Source organism: Numenius arquata, chromosome 2 (assembly GCF_964106895.1).
Source record: "Numenius arquata chromosome 2, bNumArq3.hap1.1, whole genome shotgun sequence".
NCBI classification, from domain to species: Eukaryota; Metazoa; Chordata; class Aves; order Charadriiformes; family Scolopacidae; genus Numenius; species Numenius arquata.
Window position 1 is genome coordinate 37,752,940 of NC_133577.1, and position 22,536 is coordinate 37,775,475.

Sequence of the window (22,536 nt, forward strand, 5' to 3'; positions counted from 1 at the left end):
AACCGGCTTCCCGCCGCCGGGCCGGGCCGGGCCGCGCCGGGCCGCTCCGCTCCCCCCCCCTCAGGGCCCGGGCCCGGGCCCGTGCCACGCTCGCCCCAGCGCCCAGCGCCACCTGGCGGCGGCAGCGCGGCCGGCCCCTCCGCCCCGGGGGCTGTCCGGCACCGGTGGGGAGCCCCGGCGCCGCGGGCTGGCGGGAGGGGGGCGGGGGGCGGGGCGAGGGGCGGTGCCGCCGCTGATCCTGCCCCCCCCACCCCTCCGCCGCCCGCTTCCTGCGGCGCGGCGCGGCCGCCGCTTCCTGCTCCTCCCCGCGGCGCGTCGGGCGGGCGGCTCCGCCATGGCCGCCCTGGCGGCCCTTTCAAACGCGGCAGCCGGCGGCAGGGGGTAACGTCGGGGGAAGCCTCCCGCCCCTTGCCGGGCCCGGGCCGAGGGCGCGGGTGAGGCAGGGCGGGCAGCGGCCTGCGGGGCTGCGCTGGCCCCGGCGGCCTCCGCGCCGGCAAGCGGGGGGTTTCCTGTTGTCTCGGTTGTTGAGGTGGAAGCGAGCTATTTTCTTCCCGGGCCTCCGTTTCTGATCCCTACCTATGCCCCAGCGCGGGGGGGAAAAGGGCGGCTCGGGGCCGCCCTCGCCCTGAAGGGGTGCCCGCTGTGCGAGAGCCAAAGGGGGCGGGCGAGCAGGACCGGGGGTGCGGGCGGCAGCGCTCCGGGGGGGCCGGGGCACCCACCGGCATGGGGCGTGTGAGGCGCCCAGCCTCCGCTGGGACGCCTCCCGTGCCCCCCGCCTCCCTTGGGGGCAGGAAGGGGCTTGTGAGAGGGCTTGTTCCCGTGGGAACTGATGCCCTTCCAGGCGAGGGGGGGTGAAATTTACATCCATTAACGCTTCGTCTTGAATGCTGTTAACAGATCTGACGAAAGTGGGGTGTCGCCTGGGGAATAATAGGGCTTCAAAGCATCTAAAGTGTATTTTAAGGTCGGTCGCATTTCTGGGCCGAAAAGCAGTGATTTGGGTGATAGTGATTCACCGAGCCACAAACAGTGCTTTACTCTCAACTGCCCTTGTGCCTGCAAGACTCTGGAATGAGTGTTATTGGTGTGATAAAACTCTGCTGTGGCTGTCGCCATGCAGAACAGATGCACATCTCCTGTGTCCTTCAGGAGTGAAAACGTCCTGATGGGATGGGAGTGTTACCTTATGGCTAGTTTTCTGGATTGGAGGAAAAGCGTAGTTTTGCATGATGTGGCAGTCTGTTACTGGATCAGAAGCAGTATCCCCCTTGTTTTGGATAATGTTGTCTGTTTTCATAGGTGGTTTGAGATAAGTTGTTTAAAAAAATGCATGGAAAGTGCTTGTTCCCCCACGTTCCTGTTCACCCCTCTTCTTATTCATTGGCGGGCTGCTGTGTAACACAGGTGGTTCTTTTTTCCCAGTGGGACCACTAGTTACAGGAAGAGGCTTGGAGGAGAGCATACTTTCTAAGGGCACAACCTTGGTGGTTTGTCTTTGTGGTGGTACTTCTGTAACTAGCAGCAGTAGGTGGTACTCCTACTAGTCTTACACCTTTTCCTTTCTGATTAGCGTTGGGAACTGTTTTGCTGTATGTGCATATCCGATATGTCTCTCCCTTTTCTTTCTGGCTGTAAATTTCCAGTTAGCACTGGAGTCTCCTGATTTGCGTCTGTGACTTCTTTCTCAGGCGGTCCTGACTGGCTTTGTGCAGGAAAAGTCCTTGGAAATCTACTGCACCAGCTTCTCTGAGCAAAAGTGTCTGGGAGTTCTCCAAGGTTTCAACCCTGAGAGGATTGGAGTAAGTTTAATTTATATTTTGAAGTACAACTTAGTTGTTACAGCTGATAAAAACCTTCTGGAGTGGTAGAATAATTTCCATACAACTCCCTACCATTGGTCTGCATAGCTTTTTTTTTTTTCCTCTTGCTGCTGACAGTATGCTCACACTTCGATTTCTTCTTAGGAAGTTATTCTAGCATGCGATGGAGGTGTCTTAAAATCAAATAATTATTGAAGTGGGCCATTCTGCTGCTACTAATAAGGGTCTGAAATTCACTTGTGGGATTCGTAGTGCTTTTTATTGTCCTGCCCCAGATGCCAAACTGTTGTTTGGCTAGTACTGTGTGCTAAAATGCAAATTTTTATTATGCTCGCTATTTTTTTGCATGCTAGAAAAGCAGAGGCTGAAGAGCAAAGTTTGAGGAGCTTCCTGCATAGACAGAGTTCCTTTCTGGAAGGAACGCCCGATTTTAGATGAACTGGGTAAAGGGCTTTAGAAGTTTCCATGTCCTTTTCTGCTGGAAGGGGGATTTTTTTTGCAGTTACTGAAATGAAGTTAATTTCCAAGTATGTGTGTGGTGTTGCTGTTGTGGTTTTTTGGTTCTGTGTTGTTTGTTTGTTTTTTTTAAATCCTGTACCTTCAGGTAGACAAATCTATTTGATTAAGTTGTAAGGTGCAGTAGACTTTGTTGATATTCAGGTGTATATTTTGCTAGTTATGAGGGACTTATGTGACAATGTAGTAAGGTTATGAGATTTCTATTTGCCATAGTGGTGTTAATGTGATCATACTGTGAAAGTATAGTCTTTTCTATAACATTCAACTATTACATACTTTTTTTTTTTTTTAAAGTGCCCTGTAGAAGATGTGACAGTCTATTTGGATTACTGGAACAATTTCTGACCCTGAAAATTGTTGTTCTAATGGTGGAACTACAAAACTGAGCCTTGTGCTACTGCTGGGATTTTTGGGCAGTTTGGGGAGTGTGGCAGGGAGGAGGCAGGGGTTTTTAATCTAATTACTTTACAACTATTATTTTCTTCCTGCAAGTAGTTGCTTATGCTACCTGCATTCACATATGATGACACTCTTAAGGGGATTGCTCTCTAACATAATATGGCCTTTAAAGCCTCACTTTATTTTTGTTCTATGTGCAGCCTAGAACGCCTATTTGGGGAGAGAGACCAGAGGAATGATTACCTCCTTGCTGTATGTTTTGTGGATCCCCACATTAAGATTCTGTACAGTGAAGTATATGCTAAGAGCTACCCTGTCACTCTTCTTTATTCCTGGCGGGCCCAACACTGAACTACACTGGCCTTATTTTAATGAGTAGCTGACAGGCAGGGAGAAGTGTGCTATTTACAGCCCTTGGGATAACTCGAGTGCGTTGCGGAGCTCTGCATTGGAAGCAGACAATAGAAATGGTGGGAACAAAAGAACTGGCAACAAAACTGATGCCAAACTATTTGGAGAGTAGACCTGGGAGATAAATATATCTACAATAGCAATGAGTTAAATAACTTCAACTCTTCTTTACTGGTGAGTGTAATAGCTCTACGCAATCCTCTTTCTTTTTTTAAGCAGAAGTACTTTTGAAGAACATGCTGTAACTGCTTTGGGTTTTGTGGTGAAGCAAGGCTTTAGTGATTACTGAGAGTGAGAAGTAAAGAGTTCGGGTGTTTCAAGCAATGATGTTTCATGCTGCCTGCTGTCATCTGGGAGATGGTCAAGCAGAAGGGTTTTAATTCCCTTGAATAGGGGATGAAGGGTTCAGTGTTAAGGTTTCAGCCTATTGCACAGAAATGGAAGATCATGCACAGACAGATCTGAAATGAAACATGAGTTGGGAGCTTAAGTATGTGGGCAAGGCCAAAGTTTCCAGGGCCTAGCTCACGTTGCCTGACATGGAACTAGGATACTGTTGATGCGATGATTGTTAAGAACTCTCTTCCTCAAAGAAAAGATTTATTTTTTTTTTTAATTACGGCAAAGTTTCTGACAGCATACATAAAAGAAGAAAAAATTTATTAGCAAATGTTTCTTGGAAGTTTGCTGGCCTCAGGTGTGAGGAGAGCTTCTAGAACAGAGCTCGTAGGAGTTCAATATGCCAATTGGCAAGCCAGTGAAGTCCTGCAGAGGGTGGCTGGGTAAGTTGCGCACATCGCTGGATACTGTGTGTTTACTTCCTCCAGGTGATAAGTACAGGAGATGTCCAGCACCGTGAACTCCTATGATAAGGTACAGTAATACTCAGCACAGACACAGGAAGGGAAACAAGTTTGCTCTGATCTCTCTGATCTAATGTAAATTGGTTACTCTTAAATTGTCAGCTTTGGACTCAGCTCTTCTACAGCTGTGGGACTTTTCTGGATTTGGGAAGCGGATACAGATCTTTCTCAGGGTTTCTCAAGCTTTCCTCAGAGTGTGGTTACCTGGAGGTGACAGAGAAGGAAGAGATAAAGGAATTTTTCCCACTGATGCCAGTCTATCTGGAAAATATAATAGGAGATAAGTGGCCAACTTCACACTGTTTTGTCCTAGCATGCTGTGGGAGGGTAAATAAAGCTCTTCCTAGCTCCCTCAACACTCAAGGCAGGAGACATGGGGGACCATGTCCCTGTAGAAGCAGAGCATGGAGCAGGTGATAGCTTGTTTGATTGCTTTGTCATGTAGTCAAGTACAGTCAGCATTGTAGATAGCTCAGGTGGAGCATAACTGTGTTTGCGTGTTTCTTGAGTCTTCCAGCCTCACTTCAGGGACTGTCTCTAAGCTTTTTTAAAAAAAATCTGTAGTAGTTATTCATCATCATTAGTGGCATTTAGCCTCGTTGCTTTTTCATCCTCTTTTCTGCCTCCCCCTCTGCAGTGAATCACAGAAGGACTGTTTTTCTTAGTCATTAACTGTAGGTGTTAGCACACCCTAACGCAGGCAGCTCAGGAGGAAAATTTAGCAGACAGCTGTCTGGCAATTTGGAATCAAATCAGAAGTACTTTTGTGGATTCGAATAAAAACATGATTCTTTGTAAACAAAAAGAATATATGTAGCAACTGCAAGATTCTTTTTCTACAAATATGAAGTATAGCTAGCTTGGTGTATACCTCCTCTTCTAATAATGTGGTTATGACTTGGCTCCACCTCACAGTGAAATACTGGGATGTTTTTGTTCGTTTGTGATACCCCGTGTTTGGCATTAATCTCACAGATGCTCTTTGGTATTGGGCTTTTATTTTGAGCTGTAGAACTCCATTTTGGCTTCTGACCATGGCTTGTCTGTTCATGGAGAGTTATTCTGAAGTAAGTTTTGTGCTTTAAATTTGCGTCTTACCTTAGTTCAAATTAACTTTAAGTGCAGGTACAAAAGCCTTTAGGAACAAAGTTACCACTCTTCTCAAGAATATTTAGTAGATTAATAATATAATTAAACTTGGCGTTTATGTGTCTGAGGCCAGTCCCAACTCATTATGTGCTTGTAAGAACCAACACAATGTTGATGAGTGGGACAGAGTCTGTGCTGGTCTTATCTTTGATCTTCTGGATCAAACATGTTTGATACTTCTCCCGCTTTCTGAAGATCTGTGATGAACACTTGAAAGATGATCTAATTATTTTTTAAAGTGAAAATCCAAGGAATCAAAAGAAAAAATAAACCAAACATTGAAGTGTCTCATAAAGACTTAGCCTTGTTACATATCGCTTTCTGTTCTATTTCATGCTTTCCTATGCCATTTCTATATTTGCTATGTGGTAATTCTACTTCATTCAGTGCATTGTATGAAGACGAGAAGACTTAGACTTAAGTATGTAGGAGCGAATACTAATCTGTTCATGAAGAACGTGGAAAATGGCTGGTTTCACAAACTAAGGAGCTCATCTCCTATTCATATGCTGATGTGAAGAGTTAAGTCAGTCACCAGTGTTGGATGGCAGGAAGTACTATTAACTTTACAGATTAAGTTTTACTCCTGCTGTAATCTTTCTTCATGTAATGTTATAAATGGGATATTTTGAGATCCTGCCCTCGGCCACTTGAGGTGAGAGGGGAAATATAAGCAGAAAAAGGACCTTCCAGATAAGGCTTTCCTTTTACCTGGCCTTTTGGGTAAGCCTGAAAATTATCATGGTGATGTGCTGAGTGTCCAAAACTGTCAGGGAAGTTTAGAGAGTGGTGTTATGTAGGGAGAATGCTTGCCTCAAGTGAGAGAAAATGCCTGTTGGGTTTTTCCTTCTTCCTTGCTGTGGCTCAGTGGGTAAGTATGAAGAAGCTGGCTAGAATGCTTAAAAACTGATCACTGGCTTCTGAGATTGCCTAGAACACTAAAAAGACCTCACCTAGTTGGATTAGCTGAAGAAGCATGACTGATAACAATATTGTAAGCTAAATATCTAGTTTGAAAAGAGAATGGCGAGATTTGACCATGTGAAGAGTGTCCCAGTGCCTGCAAAAAAATGGATCAGATACACCTAATTCTGGAAATCTTGGTGTTGCTAACATGAATAACGTTTTTTGTTTTTCCCATTCACAGATTAAAGTGCAGTATAAAATGGAAATGCTATTTTCATGCTTTTGAGGTATTGCAAATAAATATACAATTCAGTATTATGATGTTGACTGTTCAGCAATAAAGAGCAAAGGAAAACGGAGAAGCAGAGTGGCTGGGTGAAGTTGCAGGTGTCTCAGAACTGACAGTGAGAAGTCACCTGGGAAGCTAATAAAGTGAGTAATACTTTTCTGGTTCTGTAGTGATTTCTGTTTTCCTGTGGTAGACATGTATTGTAACCAGTCACGTAATGGGATTTCAGTCAGTGGAACAGCACAAAAATGCTGTTACTGACCATGACGATTGCTACAAGGCGGCGTTTGGCAAGCAAGCTAATAGCTAGTGCTGTTTGATGTAGACCTTAATAGTCCTCCTTCCACTGTGGTGCTGAAGATTACAATAGTTTTGCTTCTGTGCTTGAACAGAGGCCAGAATGAAATTGGATTAAAGTGCGTTTCGCCCTTGAGTTAAATAGCCCTTTGCAAAATACTCATCCAGTTTGTATGTGCAAACATGGGACCTTAAGGCTTGCATTGCAGTGGTAAGGCTGGATCAGAGGTCAAGGTGCAAAACATTGGAGAATAGAATGTGAAGAATGATGAAAATGTACTGGATATAGGTAAAATATGTTTATGAATGTTATAGTAATAGAAATGCTTTATGGTTTTCTGTTTGTTTGTATATTTTTCTAATTTCAATTTTCTGGCAGGTAAAATTTTAAGGGTACCAAAAATTCTCTAACTAGAGCTGCCAAATGTGATTATTGAAATTCACGGGCCTAACCATTGCCAAAAATTCTATAACTGATTAACTGAAATGCAGCTATTGTAGGTATGAATCTTGGGTGAGGAGAATGTGCCTTTCCTTTTTACCTTTGGTAATTGATTTACACGCATCCTATATGCTAAAGACCAGCTCTTTCAAAATGATTGTTTTTTATGCACGGTATGTAATTGACACCCAATAGTATGTCTGAGAACCAGTACTCTTCTTGGTAGGATAGCTTTACATGCAAGCCAGATAATTACCTCCATTTGAAGAGAAAAATCATTTGAGAGGCTGTAGTGCTGGCTTGTCTATTTGCTCAGTTGAAAAGATTGTTGAGTGTGTGTTGCTGTGGCCTAAATTCTTGGATACTAAGAAATCTGAACTTGCTCTAGAGGAAACTTTTGTGATTGGTGAAGACATTATGAGGGCACACTTGGCAGTGAGTTGAAGGGCTGAATAAGAGACTGCAACTTCAACCAAGTGTTCTGTTTCTCTCTTCTTGCCTCTGGTAGATGTCATCTCTACCAAGGAGGGTGAAATCTGAAGCCAAAGCCCATACATCAGAAGATGATGAACTACCTTCATTTCTAAATTCGTAAGATTTTTTCCCTTAAGGTTTTTTTTTAAATGTTTATGCTAATCATGAGCAATTGTGTGAGAGCAACGCTCAGTTTCTGAGATTGATTAAAAAGTTTTAATGCACAAAGCTTGAATTATAAACCACAAATTACCTATGCTGTTTCGTGCTCACAGTGAAGGTAGGGTGAAACTGAATTGCCAGTTGTCCATACAGAATCAGATGTGTACACATCCCAGTGACCAGCTTCAGGAAAGCCTGGTAAATTATTCCAGCCATTAGCTGTGCAACAGCATGAAAGACCTGTATTTGTTGTGCCTGTGTACCTTTCTGTTCATTTTTCCTGTTCACTTCCTTTCGTGTCAGAAAACACTCAGACTGGCTTGCTTATGTTTTTTTTTTTTTTTTGTTGTTGTTGTTTTTTTTATTCTTCTCTCAAGCAATATTGTGCATTCATTTGTTTTTCAGGAGCTCTGAATCGGAGGAGGAAGAGGAGGAGTGGGAGCCAAAAAGCAAAATTGCCAAGAGACGTCAGTTGCCAAAGAAAAATGAGGCAAAAACTAAAAAAGTTGCTGCTCCACGGTCAGCTGTGGCCAGGAAAAAGGTCAAGAAGGTATCAATAAAAGAGGAAATGGTAAGTATCTGTAAGCAAGAGACATTTGATTACTGTGATTGGCAAGTAACATGGGCAGAACTTTTCCAACTGTGGTTCGCTTGGCTTCCTGAGTCTGATCAGCTCATCTGATTCCACTGTTACTGTGAATATTCAGTATATTTGATAAACGTGGCTTTCTTATGTATTTTAGTGTCCTGCATCTAAGGGCCCTCCTTTAAAATTCTGGCCAATGATAATGAGACGTGGTTTTTCCTGGAGATCTCTTCCACAATGAAAATAAATAAATGCCTCTGTTCTTTCTGTAATGAAAACTAAACACTGTAATATTGCTGGTTTCTGTGTTGCACCTTTGGTGTCTTCTACCTTTTGACTAGCTGGGTACAAAATGAAGGCCTGTACTTATGTTTGCTTGTGTGGCTGTTTAACTTTTATTATGATGGATGTAAGATGCACTTCTATCAGAAGTTACTTACTTCTGTCAAAGATTAACACCAGAGGTGAGATCATGACAGAAGACAGTCCTTCTGGTTTATGCTAATGTTTCTGAATGTTTTGACATATGTGACATATTGAGAAATACATTCTTGACTATGAAGAAGATCTATGGGTAAATTCAGGAAAGAAGGTGTCGCTTGTCCAAGGTTAAACAATATCTTAGCAGACCAAATCACAATTGCAGTTCCCGTGCTGCGCCTAACACCTCGATAGAAGAGTGTTTACCTGCCCTCCAGCTTCCTGTTTTGTTGAGATGAGTGGAGGCAGGGACTGCAGTTCAGTGTTTTCTGAAGGAGAGCCCAATTAAATATCTTCCCAGGATAATTTTATTTGATCTTTAAAATCACAGTTCTGCTGGGGTACGTTTGTATCTTTTCCTCCACGCAAGATATATTTCAGGTTACTTGATTTCTGGCTTGGGACTTCCTTGCCGGACAGAGACATCACTTGGGGAAGTGATGTCTGGTATCAAGCCTTCCTAGGTTTTAATTGAAGTGTTGAACCAGTTCATAACAGTCAATGCTTAATATGGTTTCAATGCCTTTTTGACAGGATGTATCCTTGCCTATTGCTCCTGCAGAAGATAATAGAATGCAACTTCTAAAACCTAAGGAAGAAGGTGTAGGCACTAAACCAAAAACTTTAAATCAAAAGCCACAAGCGCCTAAAAAAATGGAAATAAACTCATTCCAAGGGAAGAATGCAAAGAGCTTAGAGAGTGATGAAAAACCCTCAACAAGCATTCCTGTAGTAGGAAGTCAAGTGAAACATGAGAAATCTGAGGAGGATTTTGCATCTGGTGAACCACCTTTTAAGAAGATCAAGTCGTCTACATGTCCTGAAGGAAAGCCAGTTAAAAATCTAGGAGGCAACAAAGTAAAAGAAGAATTTGAAATGAATTGGGATATTGTACAGGTATGAGATCTTTTCCTTTTCTGAGGTACCAATGAAACCATTTCCTACATAATTAGCAGTTACAATCTTTAACATACAATTTCGGTCCTCCTGGCATCAGTTGGAGTGTCAGAATCATTGTGCTGTTAAGCAGTCATTTAACCTCAGCTTAAATTGTCATATACATGTATAAAAGTAAATGTTCCTTGGTAACTGTTGAAACTTCGAACTTTAACGTTATTCTAATATCTGTGATTTACGCAGTCTTTAGTACAAAGCTTGCCTGTAACAGTTTGCACATTTCCTCTCACATAGGGGTTTTTTGTGGATATAGTCAGCTGAAACTCTTGCAGGAAGGGATACTGAAAGATGTGGTATGTCTGTGTGCACAGCTTCAGAATTTAAGATTTAGTTCGTGTGGATTGTTTTGTTGTAGAAACTCATTTGATATCAATTCACAGCATCATCAAGGAGGAGATTGCATTCTTGGAACAACAATGACATCAAGGGAGATATCATCTTTGGTTTTGGAAGATGTTAAGTTTGAAGCTGTTCAGATGAAGACAGTTTTAGGATAGCACCTGTTCTGGGGGGCTGGGTGTGATTATGGAAGATTTTAATAAGAACAGAATGGGAATAAATTGAATACAATCTTATTCATCATCCTTGGTACTGTCTGCTTAAGAAGTGTAAAAACTTGTTCCTGAGTCTTCTAAAATATTCCTGGAAATGCGGGTGGAGAATTTGATCTTTTTGTATTGCTCTAAAAGCAGTGAATGTGGTTGTACAGGAGTTGTTGCGTTTTTAGGCTTCAGAATAAAACTTTTGGAAATATTTTATATCAGCTGTATATGGCAATAACTGTAGCGAAGTAGAAACAAACAATGTTAGTTAAAATGTTACTAAGCTAAGGTACTTACACAGTTTGTCCTCGATTCTGAATTGATACACTATAACTTTATCTTTAGAAAGCCCAATTTTAACAAAATCATGTTTAACTTCATGAGGCTTAGTTCATCATGAAACTTTTAGTAATATCACGAAAGTTTCCAGTTATTAGTGGGGTGGGATTTGGATCACCTCTGGGTTTGTGGGTTTTGTTTGTTTTGTTTGGTTTTTTTTAAACCGACATTACCATAATTCATAGTTAAACAAAAAGTTCTGAGTTTTCTGAGTTGCCATGTGCAATTTGTTGTCTTTATTTTTTTTATTGCTTTTTTTTTCCTCTTCCCAAGAGACATTCCATCCTGCATTTTTTTCCTGCAGTTGCAAGTTTCTGGAAACATTGGTTGCTGCGTGTCTTGCTGAAGTACTGAGTATGGTGGCTGGATGCATGGAAAGGCTGACATCCTCTCTTAGGGAGGACAGTAGTCCCTGCTGGCCAGCGTAATATTCTGGGGGTGCTTATGTACTTTGAGTAAGAGGCTGTTTAAAGCAATCTATCACCTTTCTTAAATGTTTGGGTTTTGGTGTTTTCGATGTTTTTTTTGCTCCTGACAGGCATTGTCAGAAATAACAAATGTGGAACCATGGGTATGTGCAAACTTAATTCGCCTCTTTCAAGAAGAAAACACGATTCCTTTTATTGCTCGGTATCGAAAAGAGCTCATCAATAATCTGGAGGCTGATGCTTTGCGGGAAGTGCAGCAAACATTGGAAGAGCTACGGTAAGTAAGTTAATGCAGGGAGGTATCTGTGGGTAAGGTTAGTAACAGCGTGCTGATGCTTTTGTGTCCCTTGTTTTGGTACTTTGTGCACGCAACAATTGTAAAGGAAAGAAAAACGTTTAAAACTGAGGTAATTATGCTTGATACCTGTCTGGTTTTGTTTAAGTTTTTTTTACTTTAAGTAACAAGAAATCTAACATTATGAATTGCCAAATAAAAATTCAAATTTTTAATCAAAAATTACTAGAACTGCAGAGAGAAACTTCTTATTAAAAGAGTACTTTATTGGTTCTGGAGATACGTAGCTTGTTAGATGTAAGCTGCACCCTTAGAAAAAGAATCACCAAGATTCCCTTGCCTCCCTGGTTGGAGCAGAAAAGCCTCTAGTGAAGACCACTACTTGAGGTTGTAGTGTACCACAAAGGCAGGCTAAACTGTCCCAGACCATTGCAGCAAAGAAATGATCGGCGAAGCCTGCTGCAGCAGTGGATAAGACTGCTCTCATTCCTTCTTGCTTTTGGGTGGCTGTATGTTCTTGAGATGGCAAGGGAACCAACTTGCCAGCTGTTCTGTCAACATGGTGTCTTCCTCGTACTCCCTGCTATCCCCTAGCAAGAGAGTCTTTCCAAAGAGAGATTTCTTGTTTGAACAAATAATTTAAATCATAACAAAATGCCTTTGCTGCTTGCAGTTGCTCGCAGATATCCTATTGAAGGTCTAAGAGTTTAAAATCTGGTACCCTGTACTTGATGCTGCAGAACTATCTTGATACGAATTACAGCTGTAAGTGCTCATCAACATGGATTTGATTTAGGGTCTTTTTATTTGGCTTCCAGGCCAGTAATCTTGCAAAAAATCTAGATAGCGGTAATGATTATGAGCATTGTTTGATGATTTTTCTTAAAGCTACCACAAAATATTTTGATACAGTTTTGAACTAATTGGAGAAAGAGAGTAATAGTTAGAAACTCTTTTGGATTATCAGACTCAGTTTGTTGAGGATTAGCATGAGCTACGATCTTCAGGGGTTTCAGAGAGCTTCAGCAGTGTAATAAACAAGGTCACAATCAATAGCCTTTTTAATCCACTGTGAAATGTGGTGGTTAATGTCAATCTCTTGCATTTTAGTACTGTTGCAAAGAAGACTCATACAATGATACAAAAGTTGAAGAAAGAAGGGAAATTATCTGGATGCCTTTTAACAGCATTATTAAATTGCAGAACTTTGGAAGAATTAGACCATGTGGTCAGTACTCTTGTCTTTTTTGGATAATCCTTAGTTTAAATGTTATCTCATGTAACTAAATAGTGCATAATGCAAAGTACATAGCATGAGTGAAATATCTCCTTGCCTTTTAATACCTGTGGCTTTTGTCTGTTTGTTTTAAGTCTGCACCTTATAAAACTGGGAGTAAAGGCACCAAAGCCCAGAGGGCCAAGCAGCTGGGATTAGAACCTGCTGCTCTCTCCCTCCTGCAGAATCCTATGGAGCTCAATCTCTTTTCTTACATTAAACCCAATACCAAAGGTAAGTGCCTCTGCTTCTGTGAGCAGTAATGTCTTAAATGTCTGAGAATGTGTTAAAAGGGGAATCACTTTAATTGTTGTGATGTTGGTGGAAGTTATGCAACTATTTTAAATTCAACAGTTCTTTTAGCAACATGTGGTAAGAGTTTACATTTAATGCAACAGCTCTCCAAACTTTCCTGTGTTTTTGTATTGTAAACAGTAATAATTCTGGTACATGAGAGACAGAAATCTGGAGATGTTCTAGTTGAAATCTGTATTTAGTGGTAAGAGAGAGGGAACTGCACTGCACACCTGAGACCTCTCCATGGTTCTATTAAAATTGTTTACTGAATAATAAATGCTGATTGTACAAGGGGCTTATGCTCATAGTCTTTATCGTCACCCATGAAAGCATATCTTAATAAAAACTGGCCTTGGTGATTGGGAGTGAGAGAATTTTTGTTACTGAATGGCAGTAGGGGTTGGAAAAGATGTAATTTCTGAACTGTGAACAAAGCAATATGATTGTCACATATAGACTGCAAAATTGTGTGTATTTGTAGATGCAGTTATGGGTGAATCTGTAGGGGGCAATCTCTGACAATGAAATATGAAGACTGCAGCAACATTCTCTATGGTGTTAAAAGAGAGACATACTTTTACTCTTCCCTGCCCCAACACTTGCATTTTGAATTTTAACATAAAGGTACTGAACCTCCTTAGTGAGGCTGGCCCTTACTCTTCCCACTTCAGTTTTCTTTTACTTTATTTAAATACTGTTTATAAAATGATCCTAACTTTGCATTGAAAATCAGTTACCAAATATTGTAATTGTTTAATTACTGCATTTTAACATACGTCACTACTTCGTACAGCAGTATATAGATTATTCTGGCAGAGTCTAAAGAGCCAAAAGAAAATCTTCACAGTGAAAGCCCAAATAAGTTATGTAGGGTGTATTCAGAAGGAAGTGCTATTTGTTGCAGCATAAATATTTCAGTTTTTGAAAAATCAGTACACCTATTTTCAATTTTGTGCTAAAAATATTTTTTCTTATATTTATATAATGGTTTTCATTTGAAAGGCACATCAGAAATTACATAAATCTATGAACTGGGTCACTTATATTAACTTGGGAGCCAGTTTGACGACCTATATAAAGCTTGAGATCAGAGTGAAATTTTCTTTGAAGGGATGAGCCATTTTCCACACAGAAAAGTTTTCAGCGTATCTTAATATTCATTTGTTTTAAATTCTTAGTGTTTTTAAACTTACACTAAAAAGAAACTGAAACAAAAACATCAGTTCATGTTTCAAAGCCAGATATTTGAAAGTTAAGGAAGCAGGCTCACCAGAAAACTTTAGTTGTATGCATGGTCAAATATTTCTCTAGTTACACAAATGTGTGCTCATTTTGCAATTGACATAGTAAGATGCCCATGTGAGTAGTGCTTGTTGAATGGGAAGGTTTTGATTAAGTCTTTAATCTTGAACAGTTTTTGCCTATTCTGTCTTACTCAAATTCTCTTCTGGAATTAAAATAACGTTGCTGTGTAAGCTTCTGGTACTTGAGTGTCTCAATTCATATTCAATGTGATGCATGTCTTGTAATTCCCTTAGCTTTGTATTCTGACATGACATTACTTTTACCATAAGAAACACTAACTCATAGGTGTAAGGATCCAAATTCCACAACTTCAGGTGATTTCAGGCATATAATAACATATTCTTATCCTCACTTCTTTATTTTTCTTTCTTGCAGGTAAATTTAGCTTCCCCTTCTTAAAAAAGGGGCAAGATTAATTTTTTTATATTGTATAACCTGATAGCCCAATCAGAAGCAGGTTTCTGGATTCAAATCAAATATCTGCATCTACCAACTCTAGAACTCTTGCTTTTTGCTCTGAATCATTTGTTACTGACTTGCTAGAAACAGGGTTATATATATTAATTTAAAATATAAGATGTCAGTTTCAGTTTCATTTCATTACCTTCTGGTTCTGGTCCAGTTCAGCTGCTGTGCTAAGGAGAACACTGTGCCACCTCCTCTGGCCTTTTGAAGCGAGGGATGGTTTTGTGTGTTGGAAAGTTGAAAGATGTTGTTATCGGCTCTCTAGAATACTTTGTCTATGGAGACATTTTATAACTTAACTGTTTGAACAGTGTTTCATGGGAGAGAATGAAGGTGCCCTGACCTCAGAAGTGTCACTGTGCAAACTCCTACTGCAAACCACTGGAAATACAAAACTGTTACACAGAGAAAAGACAGGATTGCCTGCAGAGATTTTAGGCAGTTTCCGTATCAGTAGCAAAATCTTGTAAACTTTTGTTTCAATTACTCATTTTATTACAACCTCAAAAAGTATAGTCAAATATCGAATTTTGCTATTGTAAATAATTCATTGGCATCGTAAATGTCAAGATCTGTTAGCACCAAAGTAAAAAAAAAAACCACTATTTTTCTCTTAATGTCATTTTGACTTACAATACTGCACTGGTCACTTTAGGCTCATTAAAAATACAAGAGTTTCAGATGTTTTGGAAAGGATGCTTAGTTAAAAAATAATGGAATGAATTAGGATTCTTCATTGAAACCTCTGCAAATCAGTCAGATATCTTGCATCAGTTTTCTTTCAGCTTGTATATATTTTCTTAGTGCTTGTGCAGTTGTGTAAAGTAGTGTTTCGTATTAGGTTTTTTTTACAATTAAGTGTTTTTTCTTCTAAGGACTTTCAACTATCCAGGAAGTGGAGGCTGGAGTACAGCATATTTTAGCTGACATCTTCGCTAAAGATAAAGATACACTGGATTTTATCAGGAAATTGTAAGTTTGACTCTTAATCTCCAAACTTTCCTGATTACATGATAAGATTCAGTCTCCTAGTGTGCAGATACATAACAAACTTTTTTTTAAATTATGTGAAAACAGTGTTACTGTGAGATTGATTTAGGTTCGTTCCTTCACTTGTGCTGGAGGTATCTTATTTAGCTTTTCTGCCTATCAGTGGAGGAGAGATCTGTTGTGAGCATGGCATGACCCTGTGACTCCCAAAGACTGACACGTTCTCTGTGGCTTTGCCCCGTACAGAGCCCATCTCCCATGCAGTTAGTGATCTGTAAGGGAGGGCTTTCTCTCTTTGCACTTCCTTCAAGCTAAAACTTTTCAGAGGTGCATCTGCTTAAGCTATTGCTCCAAAATTTACTGCTTGACACCAGTCAGTGTAATTTAGCGTGTAGTGATGGTTGATTTTGGTATTGGTAATCAATAAGGCAAACAAATTTGACTGTTTTTAAAGCAGGAGTTATTGATCCTTTGACTGTGTTAGCTGAATTTGTTTTCTTACATTATATAATGACTTCAAGGTTGTTATGTCTGGTGGGTTGGTGAGAGAGAGTAATAATTGCATGCTTGTGGGTTTTTTTTTTTTTTGCTTCCTTTGCTGTGTACTGTCTGGGACAGAGAACAGGGTTATCAAAGAACAGGTGCTGCCTTAGGAGCATGTAGTGTTCGTTTGAATTGGCTCAGTTCTGTTTAGATGACTCTTGTTTGCTGTTTATTGTGAGTAATGTCCAACTTCATCAAGAGCACAGCAATGTGATCATTTCAATGAAAGGGTTGTTTTGTAAAGGATGTGCTGTTACTACCAGACTATTGCTTTCATTCTTTTGACCGCTAGAAGCTCCTTAATTGGATACGCAGTATTCTATAGGTGTATCCTGTTGATCCTAAAGTGTGTTGTATGTATAATAATCATAAGGAGTATTCAGGAAGCTGTCTGTTGGGGATCCCTGTTACTCCTAAAAATAACGAAAACTTTTATAGGTGTTGAGTACTCAAAGCAAGAAATGAATTCTGAGGCTAGGTAGATTCAAGAGAGATGTTGCATTTGTGTGAAATAGATAACTACTATATATTTTTTTGCCACTTCTCCAAACTTGTTGTGTCAAGTTGAACCAATAATTGACCAAACTGAAGTGCACATGGTGGCTTCAGGAGGAGGGCTGTGTTCAGCTTTTCCTAAGGTCTACTTGAATTTCTTCTCTTGGTATGTTCCTGTTAGTATATGTTATGTCAGTCTCAGCATTAAGATATGTAAGACAGTTCTGCAGGTAATTAGACAGGTAAAAAACAGGTAATTAGAGTTAACATAACTTGTAAGTAGGCTGACTGCAAACTTCATTTTTTTTAATACAAGCACTAAGGACTTGTATTTTGGCATGAAACTTGTAACATAATTAACTTTTCTTTTATTCAGATGTCAGCAAAGGTATATTTGTATCCAGTCAGCCTTGGCAAAAGTGTCGTCTAAAAGTGGAAACGAAAAAGATATTGATAAATTCCAACTGTACCATGAGTTTTCTTGTAGTATCAAGAACATTCAGCATCATCAGGTATACCTACAAATTTGTCTTTTTTTCTTATAATTTTAACTGTAGCAAAGATGGTTTTGCTTTTGAGTTTTGTTGATTAAAACTGATTCTAAAGATACTTGATTTTGCTTTTCACTTATCAAAGGTAATAGAGACTTTCAAATTCTTGAAATGCAGTACTAAGCTGTTAATTTCTGTTTTAAGGAACTGAGCAGAGGACTGCTTATTCAATATGTCCACTGTCTAATTAATTCTCACTAAACAAGTATTTATAATGATTTATGTATTGGAGATTTCAATACTGGTGTGATTTATTTTCAGCATATGTCATGCCCTCCCTCTGTTCCCTCAGTGACAAATGCATAGCAAGTGTTATCAGGAGTGGGATTAAGGCTAAGTGATAATTTATGGTCTGTAGGGGTGAGACTGCAGTAGTAGTGGTGTAGTAGTGGAAGCCGCTTGGTTGGAATGTAAGTATTTGAAGCAAACGTGTTTAAACTTATTCTTTGTTTCCTTTGGATGTTTGCTGTAGCCCTGAGTCAGAGTACTCTGAGCCATTTGACACTAGACCTGCCAGGTGAAACTGGTGAGAAGTATCAGAGAAGGGTTCAGAAAACTGTAATCGAAGGTGATCTACAAAAGCAGCTCTTGTCAGCAGCAACTTCTTGTAAAAGTTGAACGATTGAAACAGGCTCAGGAGAACATCCTGTGCACTACCCCAAAAACAGGTTTATTTTGCAAGTCCTCAGTATTCCCTTCTGTATTTGGTTATCCAAAGCCCCAGGCCTAGACCTGTATGATTAGAAAAAGAATTGAGGGACAAAGCAAACTTCCTAGCTGATGAATTGATAGCTAGGCAGCCCCTCTTCCTGAAGTTCAAAGGTTGAAATATGATGCACTCAGTGCAACTGTCAAGACCTTTGCCCTGCTTCTTTGTCAATCACCGAGTAAATTGTCTCTTATTTTTGTCACAATTACCTACCCCTAAAAAAACTAAAACAAAGCAAACCACACCCAAACCAAAACAACAACAAAAAAACCACACCAAAAAGACCCTCTTAGCTGCTTCCAACCAGAAATGTCCTTTTCTTTTAAAAGGCTGCCTTATTGTACAGCAGAATGCTTTTCCTTTTATCTGTGATACACTTTCATTTTCTCTGCTTGTTATTTTAAACCTGTGCGATGTTTTGAATTAATAAAGGATTTTCTTGCATCTGTTGAAATTAATCTATTATAAGAAATATTTCACAACACGTATGGGCTGACTTTTAACCCTTGCGCCCACCTCCCAATATGGATGGTGTTAGGTGAAGGATTCTATTACTGCAAGTGATTTTAATAGACAGGCCTTCTGTAGATGTTTGAAGAGGTACTTGTAATCGTTCTCTTTGTACTCGGTATGAACATTTACTGTATTTCTATCAGTAACTATTTGGTGAAATCTTGATTCTAGTGAGTCTGGAAAAGTCAGCAGAGTAAGCTAAGACTACTGTGATGACATATCACAAAGATTCATAGGTTGTTGTGCTGTATGGATATTTTTTTGTTTGTTTGGGTGCTTTGCTGTTGAATGAATACTTTGGCTGTCAAAGAATGTTTAGTTTTTCCTGCATTCACAGTGGTGGATATCGAGATATGCAAAGTGTATTGGATGCACAAGTGTTTTATGGGATGATGGTATGATATACTACATCTTTGAGACTTCTTTTTTTTCTGTTTTACATGAGGAAAACTGTTGCTCAGAGCCAGAGCTGGAAGCCAGACTTCCCGAACCTGGTCAGCACTCTGACCATGTGGCTGAACTGTTTCTTATCCAGGATGCGTCCTTAGTTTGTCTGTCTGATGTTAATATTAACTCAATCTATTTTGGTTTATTTCTCCTTGTGTCTGTCACTAATGCCTTAATGCCTATTTCTATTCCCATTCTGGCTCTTCAGTGAAATAATAACCACTGTTCTTGCAGTTGGTGGTCCTGTAATCATGGGATGTTTTTGCATTCTTATGTGTTGTCTTTCATCTGTATATTACTGCTATTGCCTATTCTAAAATATTGAATATTTCTCTATTATGAGTCTTAAAAATCTGAGTTGTTTGTGCTTCACTGAGATGTCAGGGCTCTTTTGTACTAGTTGAGGGAAAAAATGCATTTTATGATCACCTCCGACATGCGATTTGCAGAGTTCCATTTTGTAAAAATATTGCAACTTCTCATTTCTGTTGGTTCTTTATTAGTTTTCCAGTTCCTTTCTTTGTCTCCCTTTTGTGTTTTGATGGTGAAATAAGGAAAGAAAAAATGTTTTCTTTATCTGCCATTTCTTCCTTAAGCTTAAGACCTAGTACTGTACTTTTGAAAGTCTTTCTCATAACTTTCAATTTCTTTACCTGACCTTACTGCCTGGCTGATGCAAATGACCATTTTTCCCTTTTTTTTTTTTTTGGGTTATACCCATCCCTTTTAATACCTAAAAGTCCTTAGTTTCTCCTTCACCTAAGACTTGGAAGAAATACTACTTTTGTGCATTCAAAAAGCTGGTTAAAAATGTGTTCTTGAATGTGCTTTGGGAGAGATGTAGATGTCTTCAAGTGAAAAAATTCTCTGGTTTGGTTCAGGATTTTAAAAAGAAGCTTATATCTAAAAAAGATATAGGGAAGCCTGAAACTCAGAGGGACTTATAAAATTTACAAATCCCCCATGACTGCGGGTTAAATAGTTGTGTTTGAAAAACACTTGCAAAATCCACTGTTTTGAAGCTACTCCTTTGATGACCATGCACAGACAAGTGTTCTCAATGCATCTAGCTAGAGGGAAAAGTAGAAGTCGGCTTTAAATCACCTCTTTGCAGAGTTGCAAATAAAGGATTCTATAAAATACTGGGCAGGAACTGGTCATTGCCTGAGTATGGAAGTGCTTAATCTTAAAGGTCTGTGTATAACCCTAACTCTGCTCTAGCTTATATGTAACTAAAGGCGATGGGTAGTAGACCAGCATGTTACCTGTAAAAGAATAAGCTGTGTCTTTGAGCAAAGCATTTGTAGCCACAAGAGTGCCTTGCAGTGTGTATTACAGTGAGATAAACTGGCGCACAGTAAGCTCCAGCATGGTTCTGTGGTTCTGCATCTGTCAGTGCACCCATTGTAGCTCTGGGTTCCGTTCTATGCCACGAAATAATCAGGCATGGGGTCAGGTGGTTTGACTGAAAAAGTTAAAATAGAAAACCTGAAATGAGGAAAAAAAAGACTCATCTTATTTGCTTAAAAAGGCTGACTCCAGATTTTGACATGATGGGATACCTGTGGTTGTTTCCAGCTGCAACATTTTGCTGTTGAGAGGTTCAGCCACAGTTCCTTCCTTTGGCAGCACGGAGAACCTAACTGGACCCTTAGGATGTAGTTGGGTAGCTATACCAACAATGTAACAACTAAGGAAAGAAAGTCTTTTAAGAGTTTATGTGATTTTTTGACTAATTGTAAACAGTTCAGTGTTTGTGTACGCCTAGGGGTTGCTTTTCTCTATTTGGAGATGACTGAATTGGTGGGAGGAAAAGAATTCATTAATAAAGTGTAATGTTTGAGGCAAGTGCTCTATTTTCAATCTCATACTTAAAAAGGAATTGGAAATTGAAGTCCTTGGCAAAACATACAAAACTTATTCAGTTAGTCTAAGTAGATCTGGAACATAGAGAGAACTATGCGAAATGAGGGATGTTGTAGTTTTCTGATACACAGAATAAGATTTGATGCGTCTTGTGACTAGATCAAATTATTGTTCTCACTGTCTCTTAGAAATGCATGTTGTTTTTATTAACCCTTCCCCTGGATCTGTTCTAGTCTTGCATGAAAACAGTCTTTCTCCAGAACTAAAAGCTTACTTTGTGTCTGAAATAGCTGTATTTGAACCTGTTACTTAAAAACCAACCAACCAAAACCAAAAAGAACCCCAAAACTAACAAAAACAACCCCAACCCCCCTTTATTATCTTAGGGGGAGAAATTAAGTAATTACTTTCTTAATTGAGTGTTTCTTGGATGATAGTTCTTCTCTGAATGCATGTCACAACAGAATAGGCAGATTGTTTAAGAATAAAAATGTAAAAAATATTAGTGACTGCAGTACAGCTGGTTTAAGTTCAGATGACTGACACATTCTGCAGAGTGCCAGGATACAAAATGTGATGCAAATATTGACCCCGCTAACAGTGTGCTGAATGATGACATTATAATTCTATCGGATACATTCTCTGTTGTGAGCATCATTTTGATTTCATTTTAGCTTGACATTTAACTTTCTCTCTTTTTTAAAAAAATAAAATCAGAATAAACATGAAAGCATTTGATTTGTTAAAATGTGTCTTTCTAATCTCTACATGAAAACATTTGCTTTGGCAGTCAAGGTACCAGATGCTATAATATTTCACGTGCAATCTTTATTATTAGCTTTGCTGTTCAATGATATGTCAGGCCTGGTATGTCACAGGAGCAGTAAAGCTGAGGAATATAAATTGGTACGATGTCCTGGAGTCATTTTAAACCATTGTATTTAACATATGTGACATGTCTGAGTTAACTAGTGATTGAATTAAAGTTCATGATTGACACAGAATGCTCTGTTGTGACAGTGCTCAGGGCCTGCTACATACAGCAACATGTGTAGTCATACAGGAATGTCAACTTCTAGCAGGTTTTTTTCTTTTTTTTTTCACTTTAAAGTATTTTGGAAGGGGAAATAAAATCTAAAAACATGTGGTTTTTATTTGTAGCTGCTTCTAACTCTTGTTTCTAAAATCCCTTAACCAGTGAATTTTCTTAATAAATACTATAAGAATTGCTTCAGGTGAACACTCATCTTCATAGAGAGGTCAGACTAGTAGATACCCACCAGCATCCTCCTGGATCCAGCATGTGTATTGTGATCCCGGTTTTAAATGCAGAGCCACAGACTTCCATTTAAAATAGAACTCTGTGTGCAGATAGCACATGTGCAAACAGATTTAGCTTTAGATCATGAACATACAGTTGTGTATATCAGACTGCCAGAAAAATGTGCATACATTTTAAGGCCGGAGCATTAGTATTAACGTCAATATTTTCAGTTATTTATGAACTAGGTGTGAATAACTCAAAAATTCATCCTCTTTCAAATTAGACTGTTTACCTTTGTGTCACAAGTTCCGACTCATAATTAATTTTAAATTTGGGTTGATCTTGGGAAGCAAAATGAAGCCTGAAGCTTAGGAGTAACTTTTTCTCTGTTTTGATCTCTAGTTCTGATTGTAATCCCTTTTCAGTTTCTTTGTTGAGTTTTAATTTGGGTTATTAA

At 39.5% G+C, this 22,536-nt stretch overlaps 1 protein-coding gene across 1 annotated transcript in view; it reads left to right on the plus strand.

Annotated features, from left to right (window-relative positions):
* The first annotated feature begins 273 nt into the window (after nucleotides 1-273).
* The window catches only part of SRBD1 (S1 RNA binding domain 1), a 131,003-nt gene continuing 108,740 nt past the window's right edge, over nucleotides 274-22,536 (plus strand). The window contains exons 1-11 of the mRNA XM_074163049.1: nucleotides 274-381; nucleotides 1,689-1,799; nucleotides 6,309-6,499; nucleotides 7,604-7,686; nucleotides 8,137-8,302; nucleotides 9,332-9,694; nucleotides 11,174-11,340; nucleotides 12,469-12,586; nucleotides 12,730-12,868; nucleotides 15,577-15,673; nucleotides 17,106-17,241. Of these exons, the coding sequence (XP_074019150.1) occupies nucleotides 7,604-7,686; nucleotides 8,137-8,302; nucleotides 9,332-9,694; nucleotides 11,174-11,340; nucleotides 12,469-12,586; nucleotides 12,730-12,868; nucleotides 15,577-15,673; nucleotides 17,106-17,241 (1,269 nt within the window). The 5' untranslated portion in view covers nucleotides 274-381; nucleotides 1,689-1,799; nucleotides 6,309-6,499. The remainder of the gene's footprint in view (nucleotides 382-1,688; nucleotides 1,800-6,308; nucleotides 6,500-7,603; nucleotides 7,687-8,136; nucleotides 8,303-9,331; nucleotides 9,695-11,173; nucleotides 11,341-12,468; nucleotides 12,587-12,729; nucleotides 12,869-15,576; nucleotides 15,674-17,105; nucleotides 17,242-22,536) is intronic.